Source organism: Chrysochloris asiatica, unplaced genomic scaffold, assembly GCF_000296735.1.
Source record: "Chrysochloris asiatica unplaced genomic scaffold, ChrAsi1.0 scaffold00307, whole genome shotgun sequence".
Classification (NCBI taxonomy): Eukaryota; Metazoa; Chordata; class Mammalia; order Afrosoricida; family Chrysochloridae; genus Chrysochloris; species Chrysochloris asiatica.
This window is the reverse complement of record NW_006408825.1, coordinates 756,998-779,554: the sequence shown is the minus strand read 5'-3', so window position 1 is coordinate 779,554 and position 22,557 is coordinate 756,998. Positions and strand designations below refer to the sequence as shown.

General features: G+C 43.2%; 1 protein-coding gene across 1 annotated transcript in view; it reads right to left on the bottom strand.

The window, feature by feature from the left end:
• The window catches only part of ADAMTS16 (ADAM metallopeptidase with thrombospondin type 1 motif, 16), a 253,436-nt gene that overhangs the window by 166,246 nt on the left and 64,633 nt on the right, over positions 1-22,557 (bottom strand). Inside the window, exons 2-6 of the mRNA XM_006874965.1 lie at positions 20,381-20,663; positions 16,855-17,054; positions 12,052-12,135; positions 7,144-7,303; positions 5,528-5,633 (exon numbers count right to left, since the gene is read on the bottom strand). Coding sequence (XP_006875027.1) covers positions 5,528-5,633; positions 7,144-7,303; positions 12,052-12,135; positions 16,855-17,054; positions 20,381-20,663 — 833 coding nt within the window. The remainder of the gene's footprint in view (positions 1-5,527; positions 5,634-7,143; positions 7,304-12,051; positions 12,136-16,854; positions 17,055-20,380; positions 20,664-22,557) is intronic.

Below are 22,557 nucleotides of genomic sequence, written 5' to 3'. Positions count from 1 at the left end.
TATCTGCCATGCCCACTCCTATTTGAATTGTTACAGCCAACAACTAACCTGAGATATCACTTTCTCAGTTCCTCACTCACAGCCGAATTGCTCCACCCATCCCACTGACAGGAACTTACTGAGCACTCAGCATGCACCAGATGCCACGGTCCCCGGTTTGCTCTCGTAGCTAGAGCTCATACGTTTTAATAAATGTGAAGTTGTTCTATTAACTAACAGAAAGTGCTTCCACAGCCACAGCAGCAATGATATTAATGTTATTAATATGGAGTTTGACAGCTCCTTAGGATAAGCACTAGACTATGTATAACAAGATTGGCACTTCGAGACTACCAGCTGTTCCACTGGAGAAAGATGATGAGGCTTTCTGCTCCAGCAAAGATTTAAAATGCCTCAGTAGCCCTGTACAGGGTTGTTATTAGTTGGAATGGACTCAAAGCACTTACGGACAATGCCATTATGATTATCAGCGCAGCTCTGGTTGTACGACTGATAAGCATTTGGTTCTTACTCAAAAAGCTACCAGTTTCAACCTACCCAGCAGTTCCATAGGAAACACGGCTTGGCATCTGCTTCTATCAAGATTATTGCTGTTGTTGTTAGGTGCCATGGAGTCAGTACTAACTTATGGTGACCCTATGCACAAGAGAATGAAACACCGCCTGATCCTGGGCCAGCCTCACAGTTGTTGCCATGCATGAGCCCATTGATGCTGCCACTTTGCCAATCTATCTCGCCGGGGGTCTTCCTCTCTTTCTCTGACCCTCCACCTTATCAAACATGATATACTTCCTCCAGTGACTGGTTCATCCTGACAAAATGTCCAAAGTATGAGAGACGAAGTTTGGGCATCTTAGCCTCCAAGGAGCACTCTGGAAGCACACAGATCTGTTGGTTCTATCCATCAAGATTGTTGTTGTTGTTAAGTGCCGTTGAGTCGGTTCCGACCCATAGTGACCCTGTACAGGGTTTCCGAGGGTATAAATCTTTATGGGAGTAGAAAGCCTCATCTTTCTCCTGCGGAGCGGCTGGTAGTTTCGAACCATTGACCTTAAGGTTTGCAGCCCGATTCATAACCACTACGCTACCAGAGCTCAAGCTCGAAAACCCTATGAAGTAATTCCAATCTGACACATGGGATTACTGTGAGTCAGGGGCTAACTTGACTGGACTTAAAGGCTACTATGGGCAGAGTCCTCATGTGGTGCTGTGGGTTAATGCGCCAGACTGTAAATCCGATTGAACTGCAAGGTTGGTGGTTCAAGCTTACCAGCTTCTCCTCGGAAACCCTGTACAGGGTCGCTATGGGTCAGAACCAACTCGATGGCACTTAACAACAACAACATGTGGCGCTGTGGGCTAATACATCAGACTGCAAAGTCGTTTGAACTGCAGGGTTGGTGGTTCAAGGTCACCAGCTGCTCCTTGGGAACCCAAGGGTCACTATGGGTTGAAATCGACTCGATGGCACTTCACAACAACAACAATAACAATAGCAAACTTCTAGTGTGGTGTTGTAGGATTAGTACTGGACCGTGAACCACAAGGTCAGCAGTTCATACTCACCAGCTACTCCTTGGAAACCCTATCAGGATTGCTATCAGCTGGAACTGACTCTTTGGCACTTAACAACAACAATGATAATAATATTATTTTTATTCATTTGATTACAATTCATTTGGATATATTTCCTATGTCTTTGGTCTGACTAGGAGCCTGGTGGCACAGTGGATTGGGCTGATAACCATAAGGTTAGTGGTTCAAACCCACCAGTCCCTCCGCAGGAGAAAGAAGAGGCAGTGTGTTTCCCTAAACTTCACCACCTTGGAAACGCTATAGAGCAATTCTAGTCTGTCCTATTAGGCCATGGTGAGTCTGTGTTGAGTCCATGGGAGTGGCTTTGGTTTGGGGTTTGGAATGGTCTGTGGTGGATTAACCACCTCTCCAGAGCTTCTGTCTCTTGCACTGTGTTCTCTACACATGAGGTGCTCAAGAGGGATTGGAAAACTGTTATTGTTAAGTGCCATCCAGTGGGTTTCAAGTCACAGTGACCCTGTGGGATTTCTGAGGAGCAGCTGGTGAGTTCAAACTGCTGACCTTGTGGTTTACCGTCCAGTGCAGATCCTACAGCGCCACACCAGAAGGGACTGGAAAACTACATGGCGATTAATTGTACTGTAAGTGGGGCTATCCTCCATGTTCACAGTCGGAGTCCCTTTCTTTGTTGGTGGTGTTGTTGATTCTGACTCCTGGGGAACCCTCGTGGCAGTGTTTTCTGGTGGGTTAATGCGGCAGACTGCAAAACAACAACATCTTTGTTGTTGTTGTTAAGTGCCGTTGAGTCAATTCCAACCCATAGTGACCCTGTGTAGGGTTTCTGAGGAGCAGTTGGTGAACTTGAACCGCTGACCTTGCAGTTCAAGCAACTTGGCAGTCTGTCGCATTAGTCCACAGCGCCACACCGGGACTCCAACAACATCTTTAGGGAAAATCGTTTTCCTGCTGAGCTACTGGGGGTTCGAGCTGCCAACCTTTTCATCAGCAGCCAAACGCATAATCAGTGTCATCAGGCCTTCGCACTCCTGTTTACTTTCATCACCTGATTTCCAAAAGCAAGAAAACTCACTGCTTTCTTGTTTGGAAGACATGCTTTCCCCATCTCCACCGAGCCCCAGTGATGAAAGGGAAAATTTAAGAAACAAGTAAGAGCAAATGTTGATACCCACTGATGTTACAGACTAACTAACTGTCCATCCAGTGCTGGGGTATCAGGTTTAACTTTCCTTCAATTCACCCCCTGCAACGCTCAGTGCTGCCAATGCCCGTATCTCAACTGCTCATCTAACCTTGACTTTCTCAGCCTGCAGTGATTTCAATATTTCTTACCTTGATTGCTTAATTAAATCTGGACATGGTTCACAGGACAGAAAGAGCCCCATGCAGTTAACGTAATGAGAGTTTTTGAAGTTTTAACTCTAGCAGACTATTAAAAATACAATTATGACTTCACTGAAAACTTCACAAAGAAGAGGCGCAATTTTCTAGGCACTGACAAAGTCAGTCAATCATTACCTGTAATGATGAATGGATCAGGGATGGGGCATGAAGCTTTCCTTTGCCAGGCATCAGTTCACATGCAGCCCAAGTCTTCAGTGCCTCTGAGGGATCCCACACAATGCAGGCAGGCACACGTATGCATGCATATCCCATGGGTGCACACACATGTACTCATATGTACACATATTCACATGAGCACAATACTCCACAAGTGCATGCACACATACATACATATGAACATGCATATGCATATCTCCACATATGGATATATACTCCACATGGGTACATGCCTGTTTGTGTAATATGTAACACACACCCACACATGCACATCCATGCAACATGCTATGCAAATGCATATATGCACCTAAATATACAAGCATGTCCACACATGCACACACACTCATGCTTCTTATATTGATGATCTGAGCAGGTCTGGGTGACATACATTTCTGACCTCTGCCCATTTTCTAGTAGGGGATCTATGGAGAGCTCAGCTTTGCAAAACACCAAATGACATTGCCTTTGTTTTCCTCTGGATAGTATAGACAGAATAAAAGCAAAAGAAAAAAGGAAAAAAAGAATACCTTCTCTAGGAGAAATGTCTGGACAGCTGCAGGACTACAGGGCAAATCCTGGAGGACCATTGCTGACCTCATCCAATTGAGGTCATACCTGCAGCAGGTGGGGCCCCTCAATTGTTCAATAAACTATGGTTACGAGTAAATTTACTGTCATGGACTGAAATGTGTCCCCCCAAAATATGTGTCAGCATAGCTGGACCATGATTCTCAGTGGTTTGACAGGTATGATGATCTCCCACGATGCGACCTTACAGGGTATATGAATAAGGGGATGAAAAGTGGGATATTGTTGTTATTAAGTGCCGAGTCAGTTCCAGTTCAGAGCGACCCTGGATAGGGGTTTCCAGAAGTGGCTGGTGGGTTTGAAACCCTGACCTTGTGGTTAGCAATCCAATGCTTATCCTACCAGCACCACACCAGGGCTCAATCCTACCATAACTCTGATCCTGACATACTGGAAATCCCTAAGGGTGTGGTGTGCAATACCTTTTATCTTACAAGAGAAACATGAGTCAAGAAAGCACACTCTACTACCAAGAAAGAAAGGCCAGGGGAGTAGTGAATCCTTTGCTCCTCACGTCCCTGCATTGTGAAAACTCCTAGACTCATGGAATGTTTGATGTCAAGACACATGGAGATGTCCAAGGAGTGCTTGGCTTGCAGATGCTGAAAGGAGACGAGGACCTTTTCCAGATCCCATACTCTGAATTCATTTTCCTAGTCTTCTGGTCTGTGAGAATACATTTGTTTGCTAAAGCAACCCACCTGTGGTGTTTATGTTCTAACAGCACTAGAGAATGAAGAAAGCAGCTTACAGAATTATTAGTCTGAGAAACTTTAAGATGAAGTACATCATAAAGAATGTAAAGACAATGTTCACCCTACAGGGATTGATGTAGGCCTTTCCTGTAAAGGTGCCCATGGTGCACCACCTCCTTCTGGGAGCTGCTTGCATGGGGGTCTTTTTGGTGTTTGCCATCTAGTCCACTCTGACTCAGAGTGACCCTACATGACATGACAGAATAGAATTGCCCCCCAGTGCTGAAATTCCCCAGTTTCCTGGGCTCTAATCTTCATGGGAGCAGATTGTCAGGTTTTTTCTCTCACAGACCTGCTAGGTGGTTCAGAACTGCCAACCTTTCCATTATCAGCTGAGCACTGAACCACAGCACTACCAGGCCTTCTTGGATAGTTGGTGTTAAGTGCCGTTGAGTCGGTTCCTACCCATGGCGACCCTGTCTACGGTTTCCAAGAAGGAGCTGGTGAGCTTAAACTGCCAACCTTGTGGTTCAAAGAGACTTTGCAGTCCAGCCCATTAACCCACAGTGCCACACCAGGACTCTTCTTGGATAGCAGTGTGGCCAACCTGTGCTGATGCCCAGATTCATGCGCCCTGAGGGGATACCTTCATCTCAAGCCCACAACAACCCTGGAGCCACCAGTGGAACACGGAACTAGCTCTACCTGAACCCTTTTTTCAGGACCTTCACTCTTCAAACTCTGCTCAGCGTATGAATCATAAAGCGGCATCTCTACAACTTATTTTAAAATCTAAGAGCAAAGAGGAACTTGAGTAAAGGCATTTAACACATGGGAAGTGTGGTTACTGGCCACTTCTTCAGTCACAGAGAGACCCCAGCAGCAGTGCCCAGGACCACATTCTCCTCATAGGACTGAGGTGCTGAGGGAGCACTGTGCTGATGTGAGAGCAGGACCCCCAGAGAAGAATGGTGCAAACACAGTCTGTGCATACAGAGGCACCACACCCAATGCTGAGTGCAGACCTAAAGGCATCACCATTGAATGCCTGCCAATTCCCTTTACAGACCTGAATTGATAGCTTCTAGGTCAGGTGACTTGTCTCAGTACTCTGACGGAGAGGCACTTACTTGTGTCCAGATTCATGCGCAATGGTGAAGGCCAGTCCAAGACCTGTGTCTTCATTAATCGTACAACTGCGGTATTTGCTACACATTCCACTGATGGGCGCAAATCCTAAAGCGTAGAAAGATTAAATGAATACAATGAAGAAATAAGTATAGGCATGCTCTCTATCCCTTAGAGAATTGGGTTTTCACATTCACCTGGGGAACTATGACCAAGGAAATCCTTGGACAATCCCAGAAGGGACACTTAAGAATAATTTGGGAGAAAAAGGTCTACTCCCTGGAGCCCACGTTACGTGGTAGAATGGTACGTACTATGCCTGTTACAGACTGTAATTGGGGCAAATAGAAGAGTGGAACTACTGTAGATGGAGGCATATTTCTGCTTTTTTCTCAATAACCACCTGTTTTCTGAAAAGCACACAACCCAAACCAGTTGCCGCTGATTCCATTCTGATGTGTGGAGACCCCGTGTGTTACAGGGTAAAACTGTTCCACAGAGATTCCAATGGCTGTGAGCATTTGATATTAGCTCACCAGGGTATTCTTTCAAGGTTTTCTGAGTGAATTTGAACTACCAACCTATTCAATGAACACTTTATATCATTCATCCTCTCAAGAATCCAAATGACAAATGACTATAGAGAATGGACTAACCTCTACTAAACCGGGTCCTATCTGAAAGTTTATGTAGCAAAGACCCTTCCTCCCAAAGTGCCTGGGAGGAAATGAAGAGTTAGAAAGAACGTTCAATAGAGCTCCTGGTCAGTTGCATACCGGGTTTTACATTGACCTTTTGGAAAAATATCAAAGTGTTGCCTCCACGACATACCTAGCCCCATACACATCCAAAATTGTGACTAGACTTTAGTAAACATTTGTGGAAAAGTGGAAACACAAGGAATTGCGTATTGTTGCTTATGGTTACGAATCGGGCTGTGAACCTTAAGGTCAGCGGTTCGAAACTACCAGCCGCTCTGCGGGAGAAAGATGAGGCTTTCTACTCCCGTAAAGATTTACACCCTCGGAAACCCTGTACAGGGTCGCTATGGGTCGGACCCGACTCGATGGCACTTAACAACAACAACAACATAGCTTTGCTTATTGTTGTTGTTGTATTTCTACTCATATGTAATTCTGCCTCATACTGACATATTTTTAAAACTAATTTTCCCATTCACACAAATGGAAGAAGAATGGGAAGAAGCCATTTGTTAAGTTAGAAGAAGACTTAGTTTATAGGGAACTGTCCTTATTAAATAATCCCAATTGATGAATAAATACATACTTGTATCAACAGTAAATGTTTATGTATGGAAGTAAAATTGGTCATTACAACTACACTCAAAACTGGTTGTTGTTGTTGTTGTTAAGTACCGTGGAGCCAGTTCTGACTCAGAGTGGCCCTGTACAGGGTTTCCGAGGTTGCAAATCTTTACGGGAGAAGAAAGCCTCATATTTCTCCCATGGAACTGTCTGTAGTTTAGAACTGTTGACCTCGAGTTTAGCAGCCCAATTTGTAACCACTACATAACCTGAGTTCCAACACTGGGGACAATATTCAACACCATATTTCAGAGAACCTGAGTAGTTCTCCAAACTCTATTTAAGGTGCTTACCCAAAGTATCACAGGGTCCATTCTTCCAGGAGCAGATATCTAGTCCAGTGAGTAAGATGGCATGGTCATGGCGCGTCCCATCTTTTCCCATCAGTCCAGACTGCCACTGGCAGAAACTACTCAAGGTATGGTCAGCGTGGTGCTTTATCACAAGCCCTGGCTACGCAAGAGACAGTGGAAAGAAAATCCTTGTCATCAACTAGCACTGACATTCTCATCACAGCAGACTGTCATCAACTTGGACTTCAAATACACAGTCACACTGGATAACAAACAATGCATCCATTTAAAATTTAAAACTGGAGGTAACATCAACGCTGTAGGATTCAGACTAGACAAGTGCATTCATGTCTCTATCCGTGTATCAAACCAATTTACCTGATATCAACCTGGCTGACAAGATAAATTTAAATCCATCAGTTAAACATATTGAGCAAAATCAGAACAAATCTTGGAATATATTTTCAGTGACCCCCCAAAAGATAACTCCCATACAAGCAATTTTTTGTTTTGCATTCAAATCTTTGAATATAGTTTTGAAAAATTGAATAAGGCAACCAGCTCATTTAGATATGGCACACGTTAAATCACATTAATAAATCACATTAATACATATGAACAGTAGGTTCAACCCATAATCAAATTGAGCTAGTAGAATGTTCTGATGACTAACTGTTTTATTATTATTACAAAGTGAAATGAAATAACTTTTCCAGAGAGACAACGTGCTTGTCCGAAGAGGCAGGTTAATTGGATCGCTATATCTATAAAAATAAACAGAAACAAAAAAGAAATGATATGAAAGACATTAGGCTGTGTTCATATCGTTGTTTTGTTAGTGCCGTGGAGTTGGTGCCTACTCATAGCGACCCTGTATAGGGTTTCTGAGGAGCAGCTGGTGAACTTGAACCACCAACCTTGTGGTTCAAAAAGACTTTGCAGTCCAACACATTAATCCCACAGCATCATGCTAGGGTTCCTGAGTACATGTTTCTACATATAGAGAGATTTCTTGGTGAGTGCCATCAAGTCAGTTTCAACCCATAGTGACCCTCCCTGTTTAGGATTTCCAAGGAGCAGCTGGTGAGCTTGAACCACCGACCTTGTGGTCCAAATGGACTTTGCGGCCCAGCACATTAACCCACAGGGCCACACCAGGACTCATACTGGCCAAGTTTTAATGGAGAACTGTGAACATTAGACTGCAGAATACTGTACTGAAGATCTGAGGAATAGCGGGACCAATCTCAAGAGCATTGAGCTTTATTTGTTGTCGTTAAGGGCAGTCAAGACAGTTGTAACTCAGAGTGGCCCTGTGTAGGGTTTCCAAGGCTGTAAATCTCTACAAGAGCAGTCAGTTGCCTCTCTTTCCAAGCATGCTGTAGTTTTCTAAGGGTGGTCGGAACAAACCAGCAAAAGCATCTTGATTTGAGGACGCGAGCTGGTGGAACACTTGCTGGAACACTTGCGTGACTAAAAGAGTGTTGAATTAACACTTTTGCCTCAAGGTCTGAATGCGTTTCCTCCATCAGTGTTTATTTGGCTTCTTCCATACATCTAATGAAATGCAGACCTGCACATGGAACATGCTGGACATACTTCAGCTGACGACTTCACAAAGGCTGTACGCACTAAAGTGCACACAGGTGTATGATCAAACGATGACCTTGTCCATTCTTTACTGCTTGGATGAGTTCCAAGGTGAACAAGCTTCAATACAAGCAATAATTAACCTGTCACCTGAGAAGCCCTGCCCCTGCCCTGCTCCCAATCACACACACAAGAGAATGAAGTTGTATCTTCCATGAGAATTCAGGCAAGAATTGTGGGCTCCCACTCTCCACAGGAAAAAGGACAGCACCCAGGACTTTTAAGTCTGAAAGGATCTTCCACTTCTACTTCAAATTCTTAAACTTATAAATAAGAAAACTAGAATTCAGAAAAGACTTCGCCAAGATGTCAGCCAGGATGAACATAAATTCAGGTGCCAGATTGTGGGGACAGGATTGATTCTCCTTCACTAAATCAATGGTCAGCTCGAATCAAAATAGATGTAAGTTTCTTTAATGACAAACCTCACCCCCTCTGATTACTTACGTTATGAAATATTCCTGTGTAAACTCATCATAAACTGACGTCACGTTGTTACCTGTCATGAAGCTAGATCCTCGTACGCAAAGGGATCTGATTTCTTTGATGGACTCCTGGTGTGGTGCTGTAAGATCAGCACTGAACTGTGATCCACAAGGTCAGAAGTTCAAATCCACCAGCTGTTCCTTGGAAATCTTATCCAGGGTCGCTATGAGTCGGAACTCACCTGATAGCACTTAACGACAACAGCATAGGGCTTTTATTGATTGATTTTTAGAAGTAGATCACCAGAACTTTCTTCCTCATCCATCTCAGTCTGGAAGCGCCAAAGAAATCTGTTCAGCGTCATACCAAAATGTAAGCCTCCACTGACAGGTCGTGGCTGCACATAGACACAGTGACCAGGAATCAAACCCAGGTCTCTTAATGGAAGGCTAGAACTCTACCACTGAACCAACAGAGATTCCAAAAGGGGGTCCCAGCCTGTAGGCAGAGGGGCTCTTCTTACTTGTTCCTGACAAGATCCAGTGTATTTTGAGTTTCTCTCTGCTATGAATGGGTCCCGGGGCGGGGCTGCGGCTTAAAGTGCTGGACTGCAAAGTTAGTTTGAACCACAAGGTCGGTGGTTTAGCTCACCAGATGCTCCTTGGAAACTTTATATAGGATCGTTTTGGGTCAGAACCGACTCAACAGCACTTAACAACAACAACAATGAAAGGAATGGAGTCCTGGTGTGGCACTGTAGGATGAGCACTGGATTGCTAACTGCAAGGTTGGCAATTCAAACCCACCAGCTGCTCCTCAGAAACCCTATACCATGTCGCTAAGAGTAGGAGCTGACGCAACAGGACTTACCAACAATGAGAGAAATGAGCTCAACATTTCAGAATCTATTAAAATTTCATCTAAGACTGAAGGTGAGGACTAGTACAATTACACTAAGGACATGGGAAGTAATATTCTAAAATAATGCAGCTTCTAGACAGTTGCTGTTAAGTGCCCTTGAGTTGGTTCCGATAGGGTTTCTGAGAAGCGGCTGGTGAGTTTGAACTGCTGACCTTGATGTTCAAACCGACCTTGCAGTCTAGCACATTCACCCACAGCACTACACCTTCTAGTAACAGACTGGGAACTCAGTACTCTAAGTGCTGGACTGGGAATCACAAGGTTGGCAGTCTGAGCCCACCAGCTTCTCATGGGAGAAAGATGAGGTTTTCTGCTCCTACAAAAATGTACAGCCTCAGAAACCTTGAACGGGGTCATTCTGAGTAAGAACCGACTCAAAGGCACTTAACGACAACAAGTCAACAGACAGAGCTCAATTCTAACTCAAAGCTCATGGCGCCATTTGTACTGAAGGTACCATTTGAACTTGATATTTTTTGTCTGTCTCCCACCCATTCATTTAAAGTAGATCAGTTAGTCTTCTGTCTTTCTGGTAAGGCAAGTAAGAATGTATTCCTCACTATCACTGCACGAACAACATAAATCAATAAAGAAACTGAGACAAATCTCAACACATCGTTGTGTTATTAGGTGCTGCCCAGTCTGTCCTAAGTCACAGTGACTTTATGGACAACAGAACTAAAACAAGCAAAAGTCCTGTACCATCCTCACCACTCTGGCTTCAGAGACACATTCTGGCTGCACTTCTTCCAAGACAGAATTGTTGGTTCTTCTGGCAGTCCAGGGCACACTACTCTTTGATAACACCAGATTCAAAGGCATCAGTTCTCCCTCAGTCTTCCTTATTTATTGTCCATGTGAGGTGACAGAAAATACCATGGCTTGGGTCAGGTGCACCTGAGTCCTCAAAGTGACATCTTTGCACTTTAACACTTGAAAGAGATGGTTTGAAGCAAATTTGCTCAAATTAATACAACATTTACGTTCTTGACTGCTGCTTCCGTAAGTATTGATTGTGGATCCAAGTAAAATGAAATCCCTGATAACTTCAAGCTTTTTCTCTTGTTCATGATGTTATTTATTGATCCAGTCTGAGGGTTTTCGTTTTCTTTATATTGAGGTGTAGTCCATACTGAGGGCTGTAGTCTTTGATCTTCATCAGTAAACTCTTCAAACTTTGTGTTGTGTGCATACTTCCGGTTGTTAATGAGTTTTCCTTCATACCTGATGCTCTGTTCTTCTGCATAGAGTTCAGCTCCTTGGATTATTTGTTCAGCATACAGACTGAATAAGGAGACCACCCTGACATACACCTTCCCTCTCCTTACATTGTTGTTGTTGTTAGGTACCATCGAGTCGACACCGACCCATAGTGACCTTATGCACAGCAGAACGAAACACTGCCCAATCCTGGGCCAACCTCACTATTGTTGCCACGCTTGAGTCCATCGATGCTGCCACTTGGCCAAACCATGGGGGGGGGGGGATTTCCTCTTTTCCTCTGACCTTCCACCTTACCAAACATGAATTCCTTCTCCAGCAACTGTTCCCTCCTGACAAATATGTCCAAAGTATGAGAGACGAAGTTTGGCCATCCTGGCCTCCAAGGAGCACTCTGGCTGCACTTCTTCCAAAACGGACCTATTGGTTCTTTTGACAGCCCCTGGCACTTTCAATATTCTCCTCCAGCACCATAACTCAAAAGCATCAATTTTTCTATGGTCTTCCTTATTCACTGTCCATCTTTTGCATGCATATTAGGTTATTGAAAATACATTAGACACAAAATAAATTTTTAAATGAACCCAAAAGACACAGACATACATGCACTACAATTGCATTTATTGTTATTTAAAACACACACACACACACACAAAAAAAAAAACCCTGCTTGTTTCCAAGATACTCTACCTGCTCTTCTTCTAGAAGAATCAACCCCACAATAGCAATGTTGATATTTCCTCCTATGGTTGCATCTTTGAATAAAGCAGACACCTAAAAATTCAGAGAAATCCAAATCAATTTCCACAAATAACAAGGTTTTTTCACAGCCTGTTAGTTGACTTGTGAAAGGCAATCACTTCTTTGTTGAGTGACGAACCCACATTAAAGTTCTTACATCGTTCAACAGACAGCTGTAGCAACATCTAACTATTGGCTGCTGTATCATTACCATTGGTGCATGAAGGCAAACGCTGGGAGTATCATGGAAGACAGCACCTTTGATCATAAAATACAATGAAAAGATAATGAGGTCTCTATGCTGGTGTCTGTGTTTACTCATGATGATGACTCTATGAACACAGCTCTCCCAGCAAGGGATTCTAGAAGCGTAAGAGAAATGCTTGGTTGAAGACCAATAGGATATAAGAACCATGGGGGAAATTGGCCAAGAAGATAGCCAATGAGAGACCCAACCAATAAGATGGAAGATGACAGAGAGATGAGTGATTAGAAGGCAGGTGCAAAGGCAGATTCTCTGATGCAATGGGATGCAACAGAGAGTCAATCCGGTCCCTAGACTGTAGAAGTATTGGAAACATTCTAGGGAACAGAGGTTGACATTTACTCCATCAGAGAAGCCTGCACCCTGTGACCGCCCACCACATGGCCATGCTCTCTTTCACGTGTACTCTTAGTTCCCGCGGACTGCATTAGACCCCCAGGCCAGTCTACTGAGGTCACTGCAACAGAGATCACGTGACACCCAGGACCCATGAAATCTACTCAAGGGCACACTCTGCATATTGAGGCACCCTTGTGGCCCATTGGTTAAGGGCTTGGTTGCTAACTGAAGGGTGGACGGTTTGAAGCCGCAGCCACTCTGCAGGAAAGATGCGACAGTATTCTTTTGAACCCTAGGGGGCCGTTCTCCTTGGTCCTACAGGGTTGCGATGAATCAGAAGTGACTCAGTGGTGACGAGCTTTGCAGGTTTTGTTTATTGATGTTATCCACCTGTTTATTGATGTTGTCTACCCCGTGGCTGCTGAGTCATTTGCAACTCGTGACAAACTCACATATGACAGACTGGAGCTGTGTTTCGTAGAGTTTTTTGGCTGATTTTCTGGTTTTTAGAAGTAAATCACCAAGTAATTTTTCCAAGGCACCTCTGAGTGGACCTGAATGACCCATCATCTGTCTTTTGGCAACTGGCACATTAACTGTACCACCCAGGCACTCCCTTATTGACACAGGAGAACATGAGAGATACTTTCAAAATACTGTCATTCAAACTACTTTTAAGAACACGCTTTGCTGAGCCATGGTTTTTGTTTCATGGAATCTAGATTTCACTTAACATCTTGTCATTGTGGGCCATCAAGTGGGTTCCGACTGTGACTATATGAAATGGGGTTTAATTTGTCTCTCACCTCTGTGCACTCATCGTTACAGCTGTTGGATTGAGACCGAAATACACCCTACCTGGTGTGGTATTTAATGGGGTGGGTGGGTGTGCTCTTTCTCTTTTCATAGAGAAAATCATTTATATTTAAATTTGGAACACTCCTTTTTGTAAATAGATGGGCATTTCGCTATGGCCACCTAAAATTGCACTCAGTATGCCAACAAACAGATTCTCTGTCTTACAAAGTCTTACAGATTTCTGGTAATGAGAGCACTATAACCCCCCAACGTCACATTTATGTAGGGGGCTCCAAAGGATTTCTCTTTCTTATAGTATTCTCTAAAACTGAAGCAATTACTACATGTTGCAGACTGTGAAGGCCTAGTCAGAGGTTCGAGGCCCTATAGGCCCGAGTGTAACAGATCTAGCCACCTGGCAGTTAATAACAAATTATTTTCCATGTTAGTGTCCAGTATGTTTTATTAATTGCAGACATGAAGCCCTTGATATACACAGATAAATGTAATATTTTCCTAAAAGTCAAGACTGTAAAATTCCAAACAGGCAAAGTTCTTCCCTCAGAGAATTCATTCAAAGTAAATTGGGTGGCTCCCCAGTCTCTGTTCCAAGGACAATAGGACACCCCCTCCCTAAAGTGTTTCCAGGTGTGCTGCCTATTCACCCAGGCACCTCTTTTCCTGAAGAACCTGGGCTGGGCAGCTGACACAATGCGAATCCTCCCGATCCTCCCTTTCCTCCCTCCATTTGAGGCTAGGTGCTAAAAGGTATGTTAATTAAGCTTGAGAAACCAAGTTGCGGGTGATGAGATTCGAACCTGCGAAGTATGATGTAAAGTTGCCTGAATGTCTGGAAAAGTAAGATTGACAGCTGTACCTTGTCTTAACCCCTCCTAACTTTGTGTAAAGTACCTCCCCTAAATAAAAGGAAGGCGCAGACCGAATCCAGGTGCAGTACGACTGGCAAGGTGTGCGTTACAGCATGCAGGGGGCACAGTCCAGCCTTGCAACCATACTGCCTGTTTAGCTAAGATGTTTACTATGCAGGATATTACGGCCTTCGTGGCTGGGATGTTTGCAATGCAGGATCTGCCTGATGCCAGTCCAGCATTCACTCTGGTTTCAGAGTGTCTCTTTGTCTCTTTCTGTGTATTCTTGCTATATCTCTATCGCCGTTAAGTATCTCCACCTTGTGAACTGAACCCCTATGTCGAGGCCAGTCCCCGACAACTACAGATGAAATGTATCATATATTCAACACAGATCCAAAAGTGAAAAATAAAATGTAAAAACCAAATTGCTATATTTAAAACCAAACAGAAGGCTTTGTCCTTGAGTCAATTCTGACCACAGTGTCTCTGTGTTTTACAAAGTAAAACAGATTCAGGGGGTTTTCTTGGCAGTAGTATTTATGGAAGCAAATCACCATGGTTTTCTTCTACTGCATGACTGGGTAGATTTGAACAGCCGACATTCTGGTTAGTAGCAGAGAGCAAACCATTTGCACCATCTATAATATATGCAATATGGTGTTGGAGGATAAAGTCATGGACCACAAGGTTGGTTTGTACAGCAAGGTTGGCAGTTCAATTCCACCAGTTGCTCTTCAGAAACTCTTCAGGTCTCTCTGAGTCAGAACCAATTCAGTGGCACTAAACAAAAACAATAGCATGGCATTATATAATGTAATGTGACATATGAAATATAATGTTCATTTATTTTGCATAATATATATATATAATGGGATCCTAGTGTGGCACTGTAAGGAGCTCTGGTAGCGTAGTGGTTACAAATCGGGCTGTGAACCACAAGGTCAGCAGTTCGAAACTACCAGTTATTCCGTGGGAGAAAGAGGAGGCTTTCTGCTCCAATAAAGATTTACAGCCTCGGAAACCCTGTACAGGGTCGCTATGAGTCAGAACCGACTCCACGGCACATAACAACAACAAGTGTGGCACTGTAAAATAAGCGCTGGGCTGCTAATTGCAAGGCTGATGGTTCAAACCCACCAGCAGCTCCTCAGACACTATATACTGTGTGGCTATGAGTCATAGTCAACTAGAAGGCACTTAACAACAACTATATATAATCATCATCAGCAAATGGAACAGTTGGCAGTTCAAAGCCATGAGGAGCCCCTGTCAGAGAAATACCTGACAATCTCCTCCCATGAAGATTATAGTCTATTCAATTCTGTTACACGGGGTCACTATGAGTTGGAATTGACTCAACAGAACACAACAACAAAAAACAAGATATAAGAGGATAAGTCAAAACAGATTGCTACAAAATCATGGAAACCTTTACTAAACAAAAATATCAAGATGTGAAGGTATTGTTACTCAACCTAGAGCTATACCTAGGACTCTATACTTCTGAAGGTGGTGTTTCCAAGTCTCCACCCCTTCCCTGAAGCGTTTCGTGCTTCTCAATTTACACCAAGAAACAGAAGTCTGAGGGGTGTGCACTGGATGGAATGAGTTTTCTTAATGAGATCCTCCTGGGACATTCCTTGCTACCCTTGAAGACTAAGCAGGTGCATTATTGGGATAGAAAACATCCCTCAGCCCAACTTTCTTTCATAGTCTTCTTCCCACTTAAAATTTCTTCATGACATTCCCAATGATCATCCTCTGTCCTTTGAGAAACTATACCAGCATTGCTCCTTTGGGATTCTCCCCAAACAGTCACCATAACCTTCTGAGCTGACCTCTCTCCTTGAATTGAACTAACCCAGCAGATCCCCTCAGAAGCCACTGTTGTGATTGGACCTTTGTGTTCTGAAGGCACCCTAAGGAGACAAGTGTATGATTAAGATGGCACAGGCATGATTAAACATGATTTGCTTAGAATAAACCCTTGCATGTATGAACAGGAACCCTACTAGCAATGTTTTTTTCACTTAGCTTTATATATATTATTATGACAACTACACTTTACATGTAATCATTTTACTCTCTGCCTCACATTTGTATTTTATTTGATTAAAAAAAAAACATTTTACTGTGGAGTCCTGGTGTGGTGCTGTGCATTCATGCACCAGGCTGCAAAGCCATTTGAACTGCCAGGTCGGCAGTTCAAGCTCACCAGCTGCTCCTTGGAAACCCTATACAGGGTCACTATGGATCAGAATCGACTTGAAGGCACTTGACAACAACAACAACAACTACAAATTGAGTGAAGGTTTATAGAGAAGATAGCATCGATATTATACTCCACAAGTAATGCACACTTTGTCTCCTTGGTTGGAATCTCCTCAGTGTAAAATCACTTCCTTCCTGTGACATCTATATTTTCCACGTCACCTATTAGAACAGGTGTGATGACACAGGTGGCCTTGAACATCCTACCATATTGAAGATCGTCAAGACGTAGGTTGTGATATTCTCATGACCGTGGTTCTCCATCATCTTCTTGTCAACTACCACCAATGTCTCCACATTCAGCTCTTCATTTCTATGGGATTTCAGAAGAGAGCGCTTATGCCGTACAGAAATCTTATATTCATCAGGAAAGATGAACAGGTCCTCACTGGGAGGCTTGGGCATGTCTGTAGGTGACACACAGAGAGCAAAGAAGAAGAAGTTTGCAAAAAACATCAAATGCTGTGTGACATTTGGTCTAGAAGTCAATGTTCATGATAAAAATCACTTAACCCTTAAGCCTATAGGATGCAAGACTTGTATTGAAGGAGAATATGCAATTTAGATGAAGTTAGTATAGTTGATGTACTGTTAGACAAATCTACAAGTCTTCTGCACAAGATCTCTTTAAAGTACTCAAAAGCAAAGATGTCACTTTGAGGATTAAGGTGCACCTGACCCAAGGTATTTCAATATTTCAATGATGGTATTTTCAATAGATGATGCTATTGCTGTGAATAAGGAAGATCGTAGAAGAACTGATAATTTGAGTTATGCTGTAGGAGAAGAATATTGAAAGTATCAGTGTACTGCCATTAGAACAAACAAATTTGTGTTGCAACAGACACAGCCACAATGCTCCTGATAAGCCAGGATAGTGAGACTTCTTTTCTTATACTTTGGACGTATTATCAGTAGGAACCAGTCTCTGGAGAAGGACATCCTGCTCGGTCAAGGGGAGGGTCAATGAAAAAGAGGAAGACCCCCAATGAGATCTATTGGCACAGTGGCAGCAACAATGGACTCAAGTTTGGTAATAAGTGTGAAAATGGTGCAGGACAGGGCAGTGTTTCATTCGGTTGAGCATAGGGTCGCTATGAATCAGACCAGATTGAATGGCACGTAACAACAACAGTATAGTCGAGGTGCCAAGGAAAACATTGCTGTAAGTTACCTTGATGCAATTTTGTCTGATTTCAAACAACAAGTGAGTAGGCTCTTGGATTTACTTACCTCTGGTAATGGTGGTAGTGGTTATATGCCATCGAGTTGGTTCCTACTCACAGCAATCCCATATAGGGGGCCCGAGGTTGTAAATCTTTATGGGAGCAGAAAGCTTCATCTTTCTCATATGGAACTGCTTACCGTGAGATGAGCAGCCCGACTCGTAACCACTACTCTACCAGAGCTCCTTTAAAGGAACAAAGTTCAAAGACTAGACACATATGGGTTTGGTCTTCCAAAGGGTGGTCAGAAAGCAACTGAACTTCCAAAGACAAAAAAGTCCTGTGTCATTTTTGGAGAATTTTGATGACTAACAGTTTGAAAGCTGCTTCCAATATCCAGACACATGATTGGTTTGTTTGAAATAGATTATAAACCTCTTGTGTACGCCATGGCAGAACTTAATATTTTAGGCAGTGTCATATGTATTAGTTCAATTTAATCAGAATGTCAAATAGACTCTCTCTTCTTAGACTAAGCCATTTACAGGTATTTTTGACATTTATAATGATTAATGCAACAATATATGTTAGAAGCAATTAGGTGCAGTGTATGACCTAGAAAATACGGTTAGAATGGCTTCGTGGGAATGTACATTTCAAAATGCCCAAATATTTAGGTGTGAAGCGTCACAAAACTTCGCAAACTGTAGTTGTGGAATACTGTTGTTGTTGTTGTTGTGTGCCATGGAACACTAGGAGGTTTCAAATAGTTCATGAAAAATACACCATTATTTTTAATCATATTTTTCCCATAACTTTTGAAGCCTCAAACCCCCCCCCCCCGACATCACACTGTTAACCAGTTGCCGTGGAGTTGATTTTGATTCATGGCAAGACCATGTGATTTAGAGGAGTCCCAGTGTGGCGCTGTGGGTTAATGCGCCAGACTGCAAACCATTTGAATTGCAAGGTCGGTGGTTCAAGCTCACCAGCTGCTCATCAGAAACCCTATTCAGGGTCACTATGGGTTGGAACCAACTCGACAGGACTTACAACAACCATAAAAGTTTCTAAATGGCTGAGTTCTTGGGAGCCCATCACTCGGTCTTTCTTCTAAGGCTCCTATGGGTGGACGCAAACTATTAACCTTTCAGTTAGCAGCCAAGTGAACAAATCATTTACACCACTCAGGGAGTCTAAACACACTTCTAAACCAATCCAACCAAACCCACTGCCATCAAGTTCATTCCACCTCATTATGTACCCTGCATAGGCCAGAAGAGAACAGTTTCTTAGGGTTTCCGCGACTGTAAACCTTCACGGGAGCAGATAGCTCTATCTCCCATGGAGTAGTTCATGGGTTCCAACTGCTGACCTTACAATTAGCAGCACACATATTGTTCCACAATGTCAACAAGCAGATGCTGCTTGTTGGCCTGTTAACCATATCTATCTCTCATGTCCATTTTATTTCTGTCTGCTAAAACACTTCCAAACCTAAGTGAACCCTCCGGAGGGTCTGAATTACACTGGTGTGGCACTGTGGGCTAATGCATCAGATTGCAAAGTTGTTTGAACCGCAAGGTCGCTGGTTCAAGCTCACCAGCTGCTCCTCAGAAACCCTATACAGGGTCGCTATGGGCTGAAACCAACTCAATGGCACTTGACAACAACAAATGACACTCGCAACGTACCCTCCTCTGTTTAGAGGTTGTGGATACATAAGAGTGGACCCTGCAAAGCTGACAGTGATAGTCGGGAGGAGGGCTCACTGGGTGGGAAGTCAAGTCAGGTGCTGAGGAGAAATTCCAGTAAATGCTCCGCTCCCATTACTGATATTGTGAGCATTTCTTACCATAACTGTAAATAATAAATAACCCCCTAAATGCTCTTTTTTATTTTTAAACAAAAAAACTACATAGATAAAACTTTGGGGATAAATTGTAGGTCAGTGGTACCAAGCATAAGCTGTCCTTTCTGATGTGGTGAAGCCTAATCTATATATTAAGATGACCTCAGCGGGGAAACGATGCGAACAACACTAAAGCTAACCCTTCACTAGATGGCATGACTGGGTAGGTCATTAGGGGTCTTTGGAAGACCTACGGCAGACCCGTCACTTCTGGGCACTCTGTCATTTATCTAGCCAAGGAACAGAGACCTTCAAAAAATATCAGGAACGGTAACCAAACAAAGAACTATTTTACACTGGGCCCTCTTTGGGATCACTGTTTAAACATCACCACATGTAAATACATTTTACCACGTGAGAAGAACATTTATGATATTTCACTGATTTACTTAAATGGAAAACACAAAAACAACAAATGACCTTCTTGCTGTGTGGTCATCTGGACCCCTGGTGCCCCAGGAATTACAGAGTAGAACTGAGTTCCACAGGGCTGTCTTCTTTGTCACCTTTATGGAAGTCTTTCTTCTCAGACACCAGTGAACGGCTTTGAAGCCTTAAGGTTAGCCACCGATCACACACTGCTTGTGACCCCCCAGCCTCCCACATAAAAGACACAATCATTAAAGAAAAAGGAGGAGGAGTCATCCTTACATACATTTCTTGCGTCTCCCACAGAAATGCTGTTTGTTTGAGTGCTTGAGGTTTGAGCCACTATGAAGGTGGTGACTGGCAGGGTGAATGCGGTGGTGATTTTCTCGTTTCCATCTCCTCTCCATCATCATGATCTCGTTGCCCCTCTGCCTGAGAGGCTCCGTGGATCTCTTATACAGGATGTGGGGGTGATGGTTACCCTGGGCAGAGCTGTTGAGCTTCCCCATCATGTATGAAGGAAGTGGCTTCAAGAAGTAATCTGCCTCTTGGGTTCGTATCATGCCTGACTGAAAAGAAAACATACACACAATGAAGCAGAATGAAATCAAAGTTAGACTTTCAAACTGGACACAGGGCCAGTTCTCTAAGCAATACATTTAAAAAGTATTCTCTACCAAACATGTTCTCGTGGAATCCTGGTGGGTGCACTGAGGTCAACATTGGAAAGGTATAGTGGTTTGGGCCCACTAGCTGCTCTTGGGAAGAAAGCTCATACAGTCCATTACTGTAAAGATGACAGCCTCTGAACCTCATCAGCCAGCTCTGCTCTGTTCTCAGGGTCAGTAGAGAATCTGGTTGTTAGCAGTGGGTTTTTTCTTAGCTATGTAATGTTCTCTTCTCCCTCGAGGGGGATCATAAGTTGAAAGGGTTAAACAAACTAACTTGGTTAAGAACTGTGTTGTTGTTGTTAAGTATCTTCGAGTTGGTTCCAACCCACAGTGACCCTGTATAGGGTTTCTGAGGAGCGACTGGTGAGCTTGAACCACCAGCCTTGCAGTTCAAATGGCTTTGCAATATGGTGCATGAACCCTCAGCACCACACCAGGACTCCTGGTTAAGAACTAGGGAAGGGAAAATCTCCCCAGCATGTATCTTACACCTTTATTCCCTCCTGTGAGATTCTAGAAACAGAAACAGGGCTCAGGAACACCCTGACAGCCATTAAAGTCAATGGTAAAACTGGAGAAACCTGGGTAAATAAACTGAGATATTAGCATAAGACTGGGATTGCAGAGAAAGAGGTAAAATTAGGAGAATCCTAAGAGGAAAGTTTGCAAACCAATGTTCAAATGAATAAAATAAAAAACAGAAACTCAAAAGGTTGGCTAGGAAGCTTGTGGGGAAAGCGAGTTTAGGATGGTGGTGGTGGACTCATTTGGAAAACGTTAACAAGACTGATAACAAAATTGGACAATGTAATCAATGGCATGTGAAAATTGTAGAAATGGGGTATCATGACAGAATATACTGTCTCTAAAATCAGCAAACAAACCCCCAAACAACAAAAAAACCCACAACAAAATCTGACATAATCTAGAATAACATAGCCCATAAATACATATTCTATATCCTACGTTGCTAAGTAGGGACTGGCATTGAAAAGCTCCTGAACAGCTATCTAAGGTGCAGCTGTTGGTCTCTTCTTGTTCAGAAGAGAGAAGAGTAATGAAAATTAAGTTACTTAGAAATAATTAGTCCAATGGGCCATGTCAACATCAGTGCCCATGACCCTGAGATCAGAACTAGATGGGGCGTGGCTAACCACTGCCAACTGCTATGAAAGGGATTGCATTAGAAGGTTCTGGATGCGGGTGGGGTGGGTAATGTGGAACAAAACTCAAAATCATGAAAAAGATCAGGCTTACTGGTCAGATAGACACTGGTGGACCACTGAGACTGTGTTATTTGGTGACTCTTCAGGTCTGGAACGGAACTCACCCCTATAACTCAATCTTTAACAAAGCAATACATAGGCATACAGGGAGACCAACAATAGTGAGGTATGCACACCGGAGAAATCATCAGACGTTTGAGATCGAAAGGGAAGCAATTACTTAAGGACACAATTCAGAAGGGTGGGGAAGGAAGGAGGGATGGAAACAGGGACAGGGAGGAGGAACTGGGAGGTTTCATTGATGGGACTGCAATCATTGAAATGAAATGAAGTGTATGGTTTGTGAAATGTAAAATTGATGATCTGCTCTGTAAATCTTTACTCAATTCACAATATATATATATATACACACACACACACACACACAATCATATATATTGTTGTTAAGTGCCGTCAAGTTAGTTCCAACCCATAGCCTCCCTCTATAGAGTTTCTGAGGAGTGGCTGGTGAGCTTGAACTGTTGACTTTGCAGTTCAAACTGATCTCGTGGTTTAAACCAACTGAC